The 16,962-nt window shown below is 39.9% G+C and overlaps 1 protein-coding gene across 6 annotated transcripts in view; it reads right to left on the bottom strand.

Moving 5' to 3' along the window:
• Positions 1 to 1,019: 1,019 nt before the first annotated feature.
• The window catches only part of LOC136168958 (C4b-binding protein alpha chain-like), a 68,310-nt gene continuing 52,367 nt past the window's right edge, over positions 1,020 to 16,962 (bottom strand). For all 6 annotated transcript variants that reach the window (XM_065936702.1, XM_065936703.1, XM_065936701.1 and 3 more), the window contains 5 exons: positions 16,506 to 16,706; positions 14,874 to 15,065; positions 3,090 to 3,254; positions 1,910 to 2,085; positions 1,020 to 1,395 (listed from right to left, as the gene is read on the bottom strand). In XM_065936702.1, coding sequence (XP_065792774.1) covers positions 1,186 to 1,395; positions 1,910 to 2,085; positions 3,090 to 3,254; positions 14,874 to 15,065; positions 16,506 to 16,706 — 944 coding nt within the window. In that variant the 3' untranslated portion in view covers positions 1,020 to 1,185. The remainder of the gene's footprint in view (positions 1,396 to 1,909; positions 2,086 to 3,089; positions 3,255 to 14,873; positions 15,066 to 16,505; positions 16,707 to 16,962) is intronic.

Below are 16,962 nucleotides of genomic sequence, written 5' to 3'. Positions count from 1 at the left end.
AAGCAGTTAGCACAACCGAGCTTCTGCTTGCAGCAGCAATGACCTCTTGAGGCGATCCTCCCTTTCCCATTCTTCCCACTCAATCACAGCACTTTCTGGGGCACCTCCCATGAAGAGTAGTCCCTCACTTGTCTCAGGAGAAAACCAAAACAAATATCAACCAAAAGAAATTCTGAGTAAAAAGGATCAGACAAATGGCTTTTAAGACCATGAATAGATACCTTCTGTGTTAAGTAGGTAACTATAGCAATTCAAACTTATTGAAGGTTTAGTGAAAGCCTGTTACACAACATTGTCTCATTGGAGTATGTTGAGGGGAGTTAAAGAAGCCACTGTTCCCACATAGAGTTCTGTGTACAAAGCAGCTGGAATAACCAAAAGAGCCAAGATATGAGTAAGAGAGAGATTTCAGAGGATGCAAGAGTTGGAGGAAGTGGTTAGTGCAAAGAATAAAAGTCTCCAAACACCCTGAGACATAAAAGTGATTGATATAAGGTTTCTCCTCAGATGGGAAACAATTGCTCAAGCCATTTTTCTTTCTATTTAGGAAAATAAGGACCAAGCCAGATCAAGGACTTAGGAGCACAAAGGTGACTGCCGGGTTGGCTTCCACTCGTCAAACTTTCAGAGTTTGTTGCTGAGGATGGAATCAGGAGACCGACACAGACAAGAATGTCCTTCTCGTAAGGCAATGCCCCATGCATTACTGGGGCAGAGGCCAAGTGCATGGAGCTTAGAAAAAGGCATGCCTGCTTCAAAAGGGCAAAAATGAACAAAGCATTTGGGGTGTGTTGATGTTTAAATACTGAGCACCTGAGTGACCTATATATGCAGAACTGTGTGTAAAGGCAATGCAGAAAAATGTATTGGTATAAACCCAAGTCCCTATGTCCAGGGTCTCTACAGTAAAATAAATGTATCAACTTTATGCATCAGTTTATTCTCAGACCTCATTTCACAGAGTCCTAATGACCCTGAAGACAAAATGCGGTTGGATATGTTAATTTTTAATGGGAAAAAAAAAAATATGTACAATGTAGCCAGAAAAGCAAAAACAATGAGTCAGAAAATGGTGAATAATTCTACAATCTCAAAGAACTAAATGTTAACAAATTATTCTTTCTAGCTAACTATTACCACAATTGATGGCATAAACAGATGGTAAAGGTGATTAACTGAAGTGATCTATATTGGATTAAAGGCAGCAGGCACATTTTTCTCCCTCTCTGATACTTCCAGAGAGGCATCCTTTGGCTTATCTATCTGAAGCTCCAGGAGTGCAATCTCCAGGGACAGCTTGTACACTTCCAGGGCCATTTTCACCTCCTCTGGCCTTGAGAGGCACTGGAAGAGTTTCCTGCCTGCGACTACTTGCTCACAGCCTTCAGGATACTCCTAAAGGAGAAACACATGATGAGTATGCTTGAAACACTTCTCTCCCGATTGTAGGGGGTATAGTTCACGTAGAAACAGGCAGGGTTACAGATTCAGGACCAAGACACACCCCAGGACTGGTGGGTGGGCAGGAAAACCAGATACACCTTGTTTCCCACCATCATCTTCCTGAGAGAAATATAACTCTGCTCTGAGGCAGCCTCCCAGAAAGCTTCTGGGGGATCAGACACTACTTGTGACCATCCGGAAATGGGACAAGAGTATATCAAATCCTCTAGAAAAGTCTGGAGTCAGTACTACCAGGTCTGAGACCTCCACTCCAAAGGGGCTCAGTTTTCCCTGATCACAAGTGAGAGCAGGAAAACTGCATCTCCTATCTGACCAGAAGGCTTCAAAGCAAAACTGAGAGTTCCTTTGAATGACTGAATCTTGACAAGTCAGATATCTCCTTTGCTGGCAGGACAGTGCTTCGGGGTTTAATAACACAAACACTACCTCAAATTGTGTGACTTACCCACTCACACTTGGGCGCCGCTGGGGACCAGGTTCTGTCCTCTGAGCAAGTGATATTTTCTGAACCAACCAAACGATAGCCAGACTCACACTGGATAGTAATTCTTTCAGGTTCAATATATCTAACCTTCTCCACAGATAACCTTCCATATTCTATCGTTGGTTTCAGACACAATGCTGCAATGGAATCATAATTTTAAGCAAGCTACAGACCTAAGAAAAAACATACAAGCCTAGGGTACTAAGAATGAACTGTATTTAAGTGTTGCTAATTGTTTTACCTATTTTTTAATCTTGAGGAGAAAAATAATATTCATTAGCATATTTATTGAGCATTGGGTTAGTACTTTATCAGACTTTGGGGTAGATCTTTATGTGATTATCTTATTAAAATCTCACTATTTTATCTAAGAGAAAGTGAGATAAAGAGAGGTTAAGTGACTTGCTAAAGGATATGACAATTTTAAATAGCATGACAGAATATAAAAAGGGTATGTGACCCCAAATCTTCAACTATCAAATCAGCTTGTATCTTATATCTTGATTCCTGTAAGACAATAGATAAAAAATTTTTCCTCTTGCTTATTATTCTCCTGTGTGTAAAGGAGACAACGGTGGCAAATCATCCCTGAAGTTGTTGATGATGAAGTGATATTAAACCTGTGTGCCTGCAATAATCAGACCTGATTTTGACCTCTTGTCCCCATAACAGCTGGAAAATCAGGAGTCCCTCACCACACAGCTACATGGTGAGCACCTGGTGCCCTGCACTGGCTCTGACGGAAATGCTTGTGATTTCACAATGCTTGGCATCAGCCCACTGGAGCTTACATTCTAGACCAATTTTTCATGAAAGTTTTGTTGCAGGCCACAGCTACGCTCAGATAGAATGTAGCGTCTGCAGACTATTTCTGGAAATATACAAGAAACTGGGAAATGGGGCTGCCTCACAAAGGCTGAATTTTGTACCTGGGAGAAAGAAGGGGAGATTAATATTCTGTGTGCCCTCTGAGCTTTTTGCTTTGGATACCATCAGACTATAGTGATTATTTTAAATAAGTCAAATCAAATGGGGTTTGTTTTTTTTTTTTGCTGCCTCTCACAGGGAAAAAAACTGTGCTCTCAATCCTTTGATGATAGCCCCATCCCCGCCCCTAAAATGAAGAGGGAGCCAGAGTTACCTTTACACTGAGGGGTTGCAGGTGACCAGCCTGAATAAGTGCAGGAGAGTCTGTTCGCTCCAACCAGGATGTACCCTTCATCACATTTATATTCAGCTTCATTTTCAAAGTATGTAGAGACTATGTTACGCTGTCCATGGGCAATGCCAGGAGGGGATTCACAATCTTGAGGTGAGACACAAAAGTGAAAAGAGGTCGGCATGCAGAATGCATATAATAACACTTCCTAGAACCTGTGTGGCAAAGGAGGCTTCCGTCTGTCCTTCTGTCTTCTCGGCCCATCCAATCACTCAGCCAAACTCAAGACTCGAGCTGCCTTCTTGAAGGCCTGAGGCTGGGAAACCATAGAAAGTTACAATGGACTGACAAGCACTTAGGATTTGCTTCCTTTTTTCAAAAATTCACTAAACTTGACGCTATTTAGGAGCCATTTTGGCAGGAAGACAGAATTCAGTCAAAGTCACACTGTACTGGTGTCACACTCCACTGCTTTCATGCTAAATGCAGAGAGGTGTATATGGGAGAAACTAAAGATGAAAGATAAATCCACAGTCTCTGACTCATTGCTCCCAATAAAACCAGTCCATCCATCCTCCCAAGAATATACTCACTGTCCTCTAAAATAGTTCAGAAAGAGCTTATAGAAAGAATACAAATGATGGCTTCCATGCTGGAACAATAGACATTGCACGGTGCTGGGTGCCTGTGTGAAAGGGAACACTGTCAGGACCCACACACACTGCATGAGAAGTTTAGATAGAACAGGTCATTGGAAACACCTTCCCTGGTGGTTCAGATGGTAAAGAATCTGCCTGCAGTGAGGGAGACCCAGGTTTGATCCCTGGATCGGGAAGATTCTCTGGGGAGTGGAATGGCAACACACCCCAGCATTCTTGCCTGGAGAATTCCATGGATAAAGAAGGCTGGTGGGCTGCCTGGTGGGGTCACAGAGAGTCAGTCATGACTGAGCAACACTTGACACTTTTGGAAATGTCAGTAAAATATAAACTGATGGATGATAGTATCTATAGTACTATCCTAAGATGCCTCCTTGAGGCATGGAAAATGTGATGCCAACAATGAGGTTCAAATGCTGGAGTTGCTGTGGCAAGTGGTAGAGAGAGTGATTAAGTGATTCAGAAGAGTGAGTAAGCTGGAGTAGATGTGCCACACACATACAGGAAACTCCACCACGTGATTACGTTAATCCCCATAGTGGTCCTTGGCTTATGGTGTAAGACTGTCCTATCCAAGAAAACCAAATAGAAGTCATTGATATGACCTATACCCTTCCCTTAGAGGCAAAGAAGATAAGTTCTTTTAAATATCATTTACCAATGTGTAGAGAAAATGGAGAAATATCTGTCACTCTTAAATAATTAAAGTTGCAAGAGTGGTCATCATATCCCCATGTACTTCATAAGTCTGTCTACTATGAAAACTTAGGATTCTGGAGAATTACAGTAGACTACTAAAAATGCAACAGCATTGCAGCCTCTGTACCACACGTAGTATCTTTGCTAGAGCAGATTAACATGTCTTCTGATAAGTGATGCCACTGATTCAGCACTGGCCTCCTTTTCCAGCCCTGTCAGAAAAGAACATCACAAGCAGTTTGCATACTTATGGAAAGGTCAAGATCATCCATCTGCATTTTTAGTCCTTGGCTGTGATAACACTTCTGTCCCTGTCATAATAGACTCTGAAGATATCATGACCATGCAGACATCCATAGAATAGCACTTTGATACAGGACATCAGTGGCATCATGTTAATTCTACTGAATAAGCAAGACTAGATGGCATGATGATGTTCCAGAGTATAGAAGGTAGAGAAGGAAGAAAAGAAGTAAACTCTGAAAGGCAGGTTCAAATAGATTTGAGCGGGTTTATACTGTAGTAGGTGAAGGCACATGGACCAGAAAGAAAGGAAGAAAAAAGAATAAATCAGTTCAGTTCAGTCTCTCAGTCATGTCTGACTCTTTGCGACCCCATGAACCGCAGCACGCCAGGCCTCCCTGTCCATCACCAACTCCCAGAGTTTACTCAAACTCATGTCCATCAAGTCAGTGATGCCATCCAGCCATCTCATCCTCTGTCATCCCCTTCTCCTCCTGCCCCCAATCCCTCCCAGCATCAGGGTCTTTTCCAGTGAGTCAACTCTTCACATGAGGTGGCCAAAGTATTGGAGTTTCAGCTTCAACATCAGACCTTCCAATGAACACCCAGGACTGATCTCCTTTAGGATGAACTGGTTGGATCTCCTTGCAGTCCAAGGGATAAATACCAAGAAACAAAAGGTAATAATTGAAATGCCTAGCTTATCTATTAGATGTGACCCATTTTCATTGATTCAGAAAAGGGAGGGAAACCAGCAAAGTCAAAGAATGGGATTAAATAATGGGAGATAAAGAGAAAGTTGGACTAAGGAGCAGTATTTTTTAACAAACTTATCCACTTAAAAAACATTCAGTGTATACAAGCTTTTAACCTAGTGTGTTTTTTGTTGGGGTGTGTGTGCTTTTTTTCATTTTTCCAACTGAATGATGCTGCAGGAAAGGATTTTCACTGCAAGTTCGCTTCCTGTGTTCAAATTGTACAAATGAAGCAGGTAAAAAAAAAAAAATACAACACATAAAAACATCAGATCAGACAAATCACCACCATTACACATTTCTTAAATTCTAAACTTACATTGTAAAAGCAAATTATGAAAAAGACATGCATGGTAGGGAAAGAACAATGGTATATTTCCTCTTTCTTGATGGAAGTCACAACAGTTACCAATATTTATCCCCCTGTGAAGTTCATTGTTCTAATTTCCATTATCCAAGGAGGAAATCTGTCCTTGAGGATATCCAAAGCCCTATTATGCTATGATATTAGAAGCATCCTTGATACTGGGACAAAAGTCAAGCTTGTTCTCTGATCCAGTGACTGATCCACACACAGCACAATAATAAGGTCATTTCCCTAGTACCAGGTGTCCTGGGAGGGGGCCCACATGTTTCAACCAGGGGGTCCTGAGACCAACATACTCACAACTGAGCAGGGTATGGGAACTTCTAGGTTTAAAAGTGCCAAAGAGGAATCCAGATCTGAAAGAGACACGTGCACCCCAATGTTCATCGCAGCACTGTTTATAATAGCCAGGACATGGAAGCAACCCAGATGCCCATCAGCAGATGAATGGATAAGGAAGCTGTGGTACATATACACCATGGAATATTATTCAGCCATTAAAAAGAATTCATTTGAATCAGTTCTAATGAGATGGATGAAACTGGAGCCCATTATACAGAGTGAAGTATGCCAGAAAGATAAAGAACATTACAGTATACTAACACATATATACAGAATTTAGATAGATGGTAGCGATAACCCTACATGCAAAACAGAAAAAGAGACACAGAAGTACAGAACAGACTTTTGAACTCTGGGGGAGAACGTGAGGGTGGGATGTTTTGAAAGAACAGCATGTATATTATCTATGGTGAAACAGACCACCAGCCCAGGTGGGATGCATGAGTCAAGTGCTCGGGCCTGGTGCATTGGGAGGACCCTGAGGAGTCGGGTGGAGAGGGAGGTGGGAGGGGGGATCGGGATGGGGAATACGTGTAACTATATGGCTGATTCATGTCAATGTATGACAAAACCCACTGAAAAAAAATAAATAAATAAATTAAATAAATAAATAAATAAATAAATAAATAAATAAAATAAAAGTGCCAAAGAATAAGAGAAATTTCTGGTATTGGAAACTTTTCTCAGTTCACACACACTTCAGAAGAACTAAGTAGATTTCCAAGAGGAGAAATCAAAGTTAAATTTAATAATTTCATCTGCCTCTAGATTGTTCTTCTTTAGTAACACTTTAGTTCCAGCACTTAAACTGCAAAAATGTAAGGAGGGGAAGAATGACCCTTATCTCAAGATCTGATTTTCTATCCTTTCATTTTAGCAGATAGAGACTGAAAGCTACTGGGTGCTGAGCTTTGCACCCCTCCCTGTCTTTAAGAAGTCAGCAGTTGGCTTTAGTGAGAGTAAGTCAGGAGCTATAGAATTTGTGCCAGCTTTATTCAACATTTTTTTTTTAACATTTTCTTTTTTAAAGTGTGGATTCAGATCTGACCATATGATTGCACAGTTATAAGCATTTTTTTCTTCTACATGAAATTGATCAGGATCCTGTGGGGCTCCTGGGCACAGAAGCTCTTCTGTCCCTGGTTTCTTGTAAGGAACACACCTCCAACCTCCATGACATTCCCCTAGCTCCAAAGGGCAGATTCTAACAAGTATTAATCTGGGAAAGGAAGAGATGAAAAGACAAGGGAGGGGCAACCAGGAAACAGTAGAGCCTTGAGGCAATCTTGGTCTGCCTCAAGGATACATAACAATGTCTTTAAACTATTTAAGATGTCAGCTTCCCACTGACATCTAATAGAAGCAGAAGATATTAAGAAGAGGTGGCAAGAATACATAGAAGAACTATACAAAAAGATCTTCATGACCCAGATAACCACAATGGTGTGATCACTCACCTAGAACCAGACATCCTGGAATGTGAAGTCTAGTGGGTCTTAGGAAGCATTGCTGCCAATAAAGCTAGCAGAGGTGATGGAATTCCAGCAGATATTTAAAATCTTAAAAGATGACACTATTAAAGTACTGTACTCAATATGTCAGCAAATTTGGAAAACCCAGCAGTGGCCACAGGACTAGAAAAGGTCAATATCATCCCACTTCCCAAGAAGGGCAGTACTAAAGAATGTTCAAACCACCGGACAATTGCACTCATCTCCCATGCTAATAAGGTTTTGCTCAAAATCCTCCATGCTAGGCTTCAGCATTTGTGAACAGAGAACTTCTAGATTTCAAGTTGGGTTTAGAAAAGGCAGAGGAACCAGAGATCAAATTGCCCTCATTTGCTGGATCATAAAGAAAGCATGGGAAATTTCAGCAAATATCTACCTCTAGTTCACTGACTACACTAAACCCTTGACCATGTGGATCATAACAAACTGTGGAAAACTCTTAAAAGAGATGGGATACCAGACCATGTTATCTGTCTCCTGAGAAACCTGTATGCAGGTCAAGAAGCAACAGTTAGAACTCCATATGGAACAACTGATTGGTTCAGAATTGAGAAAGGAGTATGATGAGGTGGTTTACTGTCACCATCTTTATTAACTTATACTCAGAACACATCCGGTGAAATGCCAGACTGGATGAGTTATAAGCTGGAATCAAGATTACCAGGAGAAATATCAACAACCTCAAATATGTGCAAGAACCACCCTAAAGGAAGAAAGAGAAGAGAAACTAAAGAATCTTTCAATAAGGGTGAAGGAGGAGAGTGAAAAAGTCAGCTTAAAACTCAGTATTTAAAAACTAAGATCATGACACCTGGTTCCATCATCTCATGGCAAATAGAAGGGGAAAATAAGGAAGCAATGACAGATTTCCCTTCTCAGGCCCTAAAATCACTGTGGATGGGGACTGCAGCCATGACATTAGAAGATGATTGCTTCTTGGCAGGAAATCTATGACAAACCTAGACAGTGTGTTAAAAAGCAAAGGCATCACTTTGCCAAGAAAGGCCCATATAGTCAAGGCTATGGTCTTTACAGTAGTCATGTATGGATGTGATAGCTGGACAGTAAAGAAGACAGAGTACTAAAGAATTGATGGTTTTGCACTGTGGTCCTGGAGAAGACTCTAGAGAGTCCTTTGGACAGCAAGGAAATCAAATCAGTCAATCTTAAATGAAATCAATCCTCAATACTCTTTGTAGAGACTGAAGCTGAAACTCCAATGCTCTGGACATTTGATGCAAAGAGCTGACTCATTGGAAAAGACCCTGATGCTGGGAAAGACTGAAGGCAGAAGGAGAAGAGGGCAACAGATGGCTGAATGGCATCACCAATTCAACAGATACAAACTTGGCCAAACTCCAGCAGATGCCGAAGGACAGGGAAGAAGTCTGGCATGCTGCAGTCCATGGGGTCAGGAAAAATTGGACATGATTTAATTATTGAACAACAAGAACAAGATGATAGCATTCTTCTTACCAGAGAAAGACCACCAGAGGCTACATTAAAGGAACCAAAGAAGCTCATCAAACTAGGGATGGGAAGATAGGAGGTTTGGGATGGACATGTATACACTGCTATATTCAAAATGGATAACCTATAAGGACTGACTGTATAGCACATGGAAATCTGCTCAATATTATGTGGCAGCCTGGATGGGAAGGGAGTTTGGGGGAGAATGCAAACATGTATATATATGGCTGAGTCCCTTTGCTTTTCACCTGAAATTATCACAACATTGTCAATTGGCCAAACCTACAAATAAAATAAAAAGTTAGTAAAAAAGGATCACCTAAGACCAAATGAGGGAGTAGAGGCCCTGAATTCACTCTAATCTTATCAGCAAGCACACCCTTGAACCATTGTTATAAAATTCCTCCTCAAATCCTTTCAGGTTGGGACACACAATTTTGAGAGGCACAAACCTGCTGTGTCCCCCTTTACCTGGCAAAGCAATGAAATTTTTCTTTTCTGCTTCACCCAACACTCTATCTCCAAGATCCAATTTGCACCAGTACACAGAGCCTGAGCTTTTGGCATCATGCAGAGTTTTAAATCCTTTATCTGGAGTGGTGGAGATATGAAATACAAATAGCAAAAAGGGAAACTGTCCTATTTTCATTCAAAATTTAACCATAGTCCTATTTCTATCACATAATGGTTTCATGAAGCCTAAAAGTGGTCTATAAAAAGCCACTTCTGGTCTTTTTGCATTACCAATTAATAAAACCTCCACAAAATTTTAACCAATAAGACATATAATAATTTGTGTTTTTAACATGAAACTATGACTTTGATTATTATCTGAGAATACTACTTTGTGAAAGTCTGTACAAAATAACAAAATGGGAAAAAGTACAAGAAAACAGGCAATTTTTCTGCTTGAATTCACAAATGGCTGATACACAGTGGGTTGGAATAGAAACAGCAAATCTTTACATAAACTCAGGAGAGTTAGATTGAAATCACAGAGTTCTTCCACAATCCATTCATCAGTGCTCAAAACTCTGAGCTGAAGAAACTGCTGGGCTAACTGGGTATGGCATTTTTAATGATTATTAAGCTATCAATAAAAGCACTCATACATCTTAAAATTCTTGAATGAGGTCTTTCATTCTCTGTGGTTCTCTCTACTCTAGGTATCATGCTGTCATCTCTAAAGTTGCATCTGAAGATAAAAAGATGGTAAATGGTCAAGGATAGAACACAAGCCACAGTGGAATTCTAAGAGGATGTATATTAAACAAAGTAATGTAGAGGCTCTCTGCCTCTTGCGGGCATCAGAAACATCTCTGCACATTTCTAAGCATTCACAGGCTTACACTCCTCTCCCTGCCTCTAAAGGTAATGCTCCAGTGTGCCTCCTGTGTGTCTTGCCAAAGCCTAATTGGTCTTGAGGTAAACTCCAATACCTCCCTTGTTTTTACAAAGGAAACTATAAATCTGAAGTTTTTTTTTTTTTTTTTTTTTTTTTGCAACGTAAGCTATTGGAACCATTCCAACTTGTGTGTCAACAATCTTCTTGAAGTTGAACTAGAACAGTGGTTTCACACCCAAATTGTCATTCTGTTCCCAAGGCTAGAGGCAAATTTACTGAGGATTTTTGGTTTTTGTGTGTGTGTGTGTTTCCCCATTCTGTAGAAAGGCTAAAAGAATGAAAACTCTTAGCTCTACCTTGAATATGACCTTGGCTCAAGACAGCTATATTTGACCCTCACAGACTCCACCATCTCAGAATCCCCATTGCTTGACACAAGAAACGATCCTGGGCTGATTCCCCTAGCAACCAGTTTCTCCAGGACTCCAGGTGAGGGCTTACCATATGCTCAAGGCCAACCAGTCCAAGGCTTTTTACCTAGTTTGAAACCTTCCCTTAATAATCACCATCATTTTCGATGTTCATGGAAGTCTTATTTACAATAGCCAAGATACAGAAGCAAGCAGTCAATCAACGGATGAATGGAAAAAGAATATAGATACATATATAATCACTATTTCATATATATATATATATATATATAATTCAACCATAAAAAAAAATGTTTTGCCATTTGAAACAACCTGGATGAACCTGGAGAGTAGTAAGCTGACTCAAATAAGGCAAACAGAGAAAGACAAACACTCTGTTTTCACTATACATTAACAACAAAAGAACAGAAAGAGAAATTCAAGTAACAATTCATTACCACTGCATTAAAAAGGATAAAATATATAGGAATAAACCTACCTAAGAAGACATCCTGGAGTGTAAAATCAAGTGGGCTTAGGGAGCATTACTATAAAACAAAGCTAGTGGAGGTGATGGAATCCCAGCAGAGCTATTTCAAATCCTAAAAGATGATATGGCGAAAGTGCTGGACTCAATATGTCAGCAAATTTGAAAAATTCAACACTGACCACAGGGCTGGAAAAGGTCAATTTTCATTTCAATCCCAAAGAGGGGAAATGCCAAAGAATGTTCAAGCTACTGCACAATTGCACTCATCTCACATGGCAGCAAGGTAGTGCTCAAAATCCTTCAAGCTGGGATTCAACAGTACATGAACTGAGAACTTCCAGATGTTCAAGCTGGATTTAGAAAAGGCAGAGGAACCAGGGGTCCAATTGCCAATATCCATTGGATATAGAAAAAGAAGGGAATTCCAGAAAAACTTATACTCTGCTTCACTCGCTACACTAAAGCTTTTGATTCTGTGGATCACAACAAAGTGGAAAATTCTTAAACAGATGAGAATACCAGACCACCTTACCTATCTCCTGAGAAACCTATATGGAGGTCAAGAAGCAACAGCTAGAACTGGACATGGAACAGCGGACTGCTTCCAAATTGGGAAAGGAGTATGTCAAAGCTGTATATTTATATGTCACCCTGATTATTTAACTTTTATGCAGACTGCTTCATGTGAAATGCTGAGCTGGATGACTCACAAGCTGTAAACAAGATTGCAGGGAGATATATCAATAACCTCAGATGTACAGATGACACCACCATAATGGCAGAAAGTGAAGAGGAACTAAAGAACCTCTTGACAAATTAAAGAAAAGACTGAAAAAGCTGGCTTAAAATTCTGCATTCAAAAAATGAATATCATCGCATCCGGTTCCCTCCCTTCATGGCAAGTAGATGGAGAAACAATGGAAACAGTGAGAGACTTTATTTGGGGGGGCTCCAAAATCACTGCAGATGGTGACTGCAGCCATGAAATTAAAAGATGCTTGTTCCTTGGAAGGAAAGCTATGACCAACCTAAACAACATATTAAAAAGCAGAGACATTACTTTGCTGACAAAGGTCTGTCTAGTCAAAATTATGGTTTTTCCAGTAGTCATGTACAGCTGTGAGATTTGGACCTTGAAGAAGGCTGAGTTCTGAAGAACTGATGCTTTCAAACTATGGTGCTAGAGAAGACTTTTGAGAGCCCTTTGGACAGCAAGGAGATCAAACAAGTCAAACCTAAAGGAAATCAACCCTGAATATTCATTGGAAGGATTGATGCTGAAGGTGAAACTCCAATACTCTGGACACATGATTCAAAGAGTTGATTCAGTGGAAAAGACCCTGATGCTGGGAAAGATTGAGGTCAGGGGGAGAAGGGGGAAACAGAAGATGAGATGGTTGCTTGGCATCACTGACATGAGTTTGATCAAACTCTGAGAGATAGTGAAGGACGGGGAAGTCTTGTATGCTGCAGTCCATGGGGTTGCAAAGAACCAGACATGACTGAGCAACTAAACAACAATGAGACAAAAGACCTGCACCCCCAAAACCATAAGATGCTGATGACAGAAATCAAAGAAGACACAAACAGATGAAAAAATACCATGTTTGTAGATTAAAAGAATCAATATGGCTAAAATGGCTATACTACTCAAGGCAGATTCAATGCAATCCCTATCAAACTACCAATGGAATTTTTCACAGAACTTAAGCAAAAAGTCTCAAAATTTGTCATGGAGACACCAAGATCCTGATTAGCCAAAGTAATCTTAAGGAAAAAAAAACAAAGCTGGAGGAATTAGCCTCCCTGACCTCAGACTACACTGCAAAGCTACAGTCATCAAGAAAGTATGATATTCATACAAAAGTAGAAATATAGATCAATGGAACAAGATAAAAAACCCAGATAAAACCTAGGCACAAAGGAAGCAAGACTACACAAAGTTGGAAAGACAATCTCTTCAAATGATGCTGAGAAAAATCATATAGAGCTACATATTAAAAAGTAAAATTAGATCCTTCTTTAACACCATAGACAAAAAATAAGCTCAAAATGGATTAAAGACCTAAATGTGAGACCAGAATCTATAAAGTTCAAGAGGAAAACATAGGCAGAACACTCTCTGACATAAATTGCACCAATATCTTTTTCAATTCATCTCCCAGAATAATGGAAAGAAAAACAAAAATAAACAAATGAGCTCTACTTAAACTCAAAAGCTTTTGCACAGCAAAAGAAACAATAAGTAAATGAAAAATAACAATAAAAAAAAGACAATCCACAGCTTGGGAGAAAATATTTGCTATTTATGTGACTGACAAGGGATTAGTCTCCAAAATTTATGAAAAGCCCATGATGCTTAACAGTATCAAAACAAACAGCCTAACCAAAAATGGGCAGAAGTCCCAAATGTTGACATTTCTCCAAAGAAGACATACAGATGGACAAAAGGCAAATGAAAAGATGCTCAGACTCACTAATTATTAAAGAAATGCACATCAAAACTACAATAAGATATCACCTTACAGAATCAAAATGGCCATTTTCAAAAACTCCACAGTGAGTGCTATAGAGGATGTGGAGAGAAGGGAACTTTCCCACACTGTCGTGGGAATGTAAATTAGTACAGCCACTATGAAGAACAGTATGGAGGTTCCTTAAAAAACTAAGAATAGAACTACTATATGACCCTGCTACCCCATTCCTGTGCATATATCTGGAGAATACATGGACTGAAAGGATACATGCACCCCAATGTTCATTGTAGCACTGTTTACAATAGCCAAGAAATGGAAACAATCTAAATGTCTATTGACTTAGGAATGGATAAAGAAGATGTGGTACATATATACAATGAAATAATACTCAGCCATTATAAAGAATGAAATAAGGTCATTTGCAGCAACATGGATGAACCTAGAGATTGTCATGCTGAGTGGAGTAAGTCACACAGAGAAAGAGAAATATCACATAATATCACCTACATGTGGAATCTAAAAGGAAATGATACAAACGAACTTACAAAGCAGAAACAGACCAAGAGACTTAGAGAATGATCTTGTGGTTGCCAGGGGGAATCATGGGGGAAGGGACAGTTAAGGAGTTTGGAATGGACATGGACACACTACTACATTCATAATGGATAACCAGCAAGGACCTACTGTATAGCACATGGAACTCTGCTTAATGTTATGTGGCAGCCTGGATGGGAAGTATGTTTGGGGAGCATGGATATATATACATGAGTCCCTTTGCTGTTCACCTGAAACTATCACCACATTGTTAATTGGTTACACAGTTAACAAAATAAAAGTTTTAAAAAAAAACAAAAAAACAAAATTTGAATTTTACTATAGATAGCAAAACTTAAATATATTCACTAAAAAGTTGGTAAATAAAATGCAAAAAAATTATAATCTCCATCAATTTGATATGAAAAATTTCTTTTAAAAAATGTGTTTCCATAAGGTCTTACCTGGGCTGCATTCTGGTGTTCTAGGACTCCAAGTGCCATGTTTTGTGCATGTAGCATAAGACGTATATTTATTATGACATTTATATGAAATCTCATCTCCACTGAAATAGGTACAGTGAGTTCTATCGCTATGTCTTCCAAGTAGAGTGATTCTGCCATTGTTATTCAGGTTTGGTACTGGGCAACATACCTCTAAAAAAATATAAAAGAAGACTAATAGTAAAATCACTATGAGGAGGTTCCTATGGCTAAATCTCATTTCCCCCTAAGAAGGTCTCATCACTGAAGAGAGATGGGGATAACAGGGATGCCAAATCTGTTCTCCCAGCCCCTGATTTGCTAAAGCACTCCAGCTCATTTGTTTCCAATACTTTATTTAAGTGGTGGTAAAAGATTTTATTAACGATATTTTAATCCAGTGATATTAAGGTCTTTTCATTTCATTTCCACAAAATGAGTCTGAATGACTGCAATTAAACTTTAACTCCTAATGTGAAACAAATAATCTTTCAGTAAGTGAACTACCATTTTTCATTATTCATGAAAGTGAAAGTCACTTAGTCATGTCCGACTCTTTGCGATCCCGTGGACTATATAGTCCATGGAATTCTCTAAGCCAGAATACTGGAGCGGGTAGCCTTTCCCTTCTCCAGGGGGTCATCCCCAACTCAGGGATCGAACCCAGGCCTCCTGCATTGCAGGCAGATTCTTTACCAACTGAGCCACAAGGGAAGCCCAAGAATACTGGAGTGAGTAGTCTATCCCTTCTCCAGCGGATCTTCCCAGCCCAGGAATCGAACTGGGGTCTCCTGCATTGCAGGTGACTTCTTTACCAACTGAGCTATCATTATTTGTGCATTTCACATATTTTTCCAATTCCAGTCTACAGAATAAAGTTCCCTGTATTCTGCACCTCAGTGTCTTCACCTCTAAAATGGCAAGAGTCTCATAAGCTAAGCTAAGCTAAGTCACTTCAGTCGTGTCCGACTCTGTGCGACCCCATAGACATCATAGATGGGTATAAAAATGAATGTTGTCAATTGCAGAGTCCCATAAAATTGCATCCATGTCTCTCAGCCCCTCACTTACTCTCAAGTGAGACAAGAGACAGTCTCCTTCCTATCCTATTGAGGCAAAAACACTGAGTCAGGGATCAGAGTCTATCTTTTAGAGGCAGGTCATTCAGCCCACAGTCCCACCATTCAAGAGACAGGAGACACAAGTCACTTTGCAGTTGGTTGAGTTCATGACTGCTTCATAGACTTTCCTCTGCCAAGCACCCCAGAGTCTACACTGGGGAGGAAAGGGCTGTGATGGAGGTCTGACTCAAGCAATGGTTGAGTTGTATTCTACATTCTACCTTTACCAATACTGGAGCTAATACTTAATCTGTACAATATTTGACTTCTGTGTTTGTACCTCATTTGATTCTGAATCAGGATAAGATTATAATGTCTCAGCTCAAACTCCAAGAAATGTATGGTCCCTTCTGGCAATAATAGTTCAATATACAGTTCAATTAATATAATTTTAAATTTATCTTGAGGAAAAAATTACATCCATTTAAGATGAAAAATCAAGCTCATACTGAATATTTAATATACAAAAAGATTTACAAAAAAAGAAACTCACCCTCACATTCTATGTATGGGCTCCACTTCAAGTCACTCTGACAAGTCACAGTTGTAGGTCCACCTGCCTTTGGCTTATAGCCCAAATTGCAGTTGTAGTTCAATACAGTCCCAATATCATGCACTTCCTGCTTTGTTTGTATCCGGTAGCCATATCTTCCCCACGAAGCATGAGGGATGTGTGGTAAGCCAACACAACCATCTGCTCATAAAGAAAGAACAAGGGGAAAGTACACTCACTCTCACTAGGGATGAAATAGTGATCAACGAGTCTATCATATAAAAGGGTGGCAAGTCCTCGTTCAGCCAGGAACCAGCGTACCATGGCTGATGAGTCAGCCTCACCAGAAAACACACAAGGACAGGCATCCAAATGTGCAAGGCATCGGAGAGGTTCTTACTAGGGGCACTGACAAGTGATTTCTGTGTGTTGTGCCAACTTTTTAAAATGTGAATTC

Source organism: Muntiacus reevesi, chromosome 5 (assembly GCF_963930625.1).
Source record: "Muntiacus reevesi chromosome 5, mMunRee1.1, whole genome shotgun sequence".
NCBI lineage: Eukaryota > Metazoa > Chordata > Mammalia > Artiodactyla > Cervidae > Muntiacus > Muntiacus reevesi.
The sequence above is the reverse complement of the archived record's forward strand: the minus strand, read 5'-3'. Positions and strand labels throughout refer to the sequence as shown.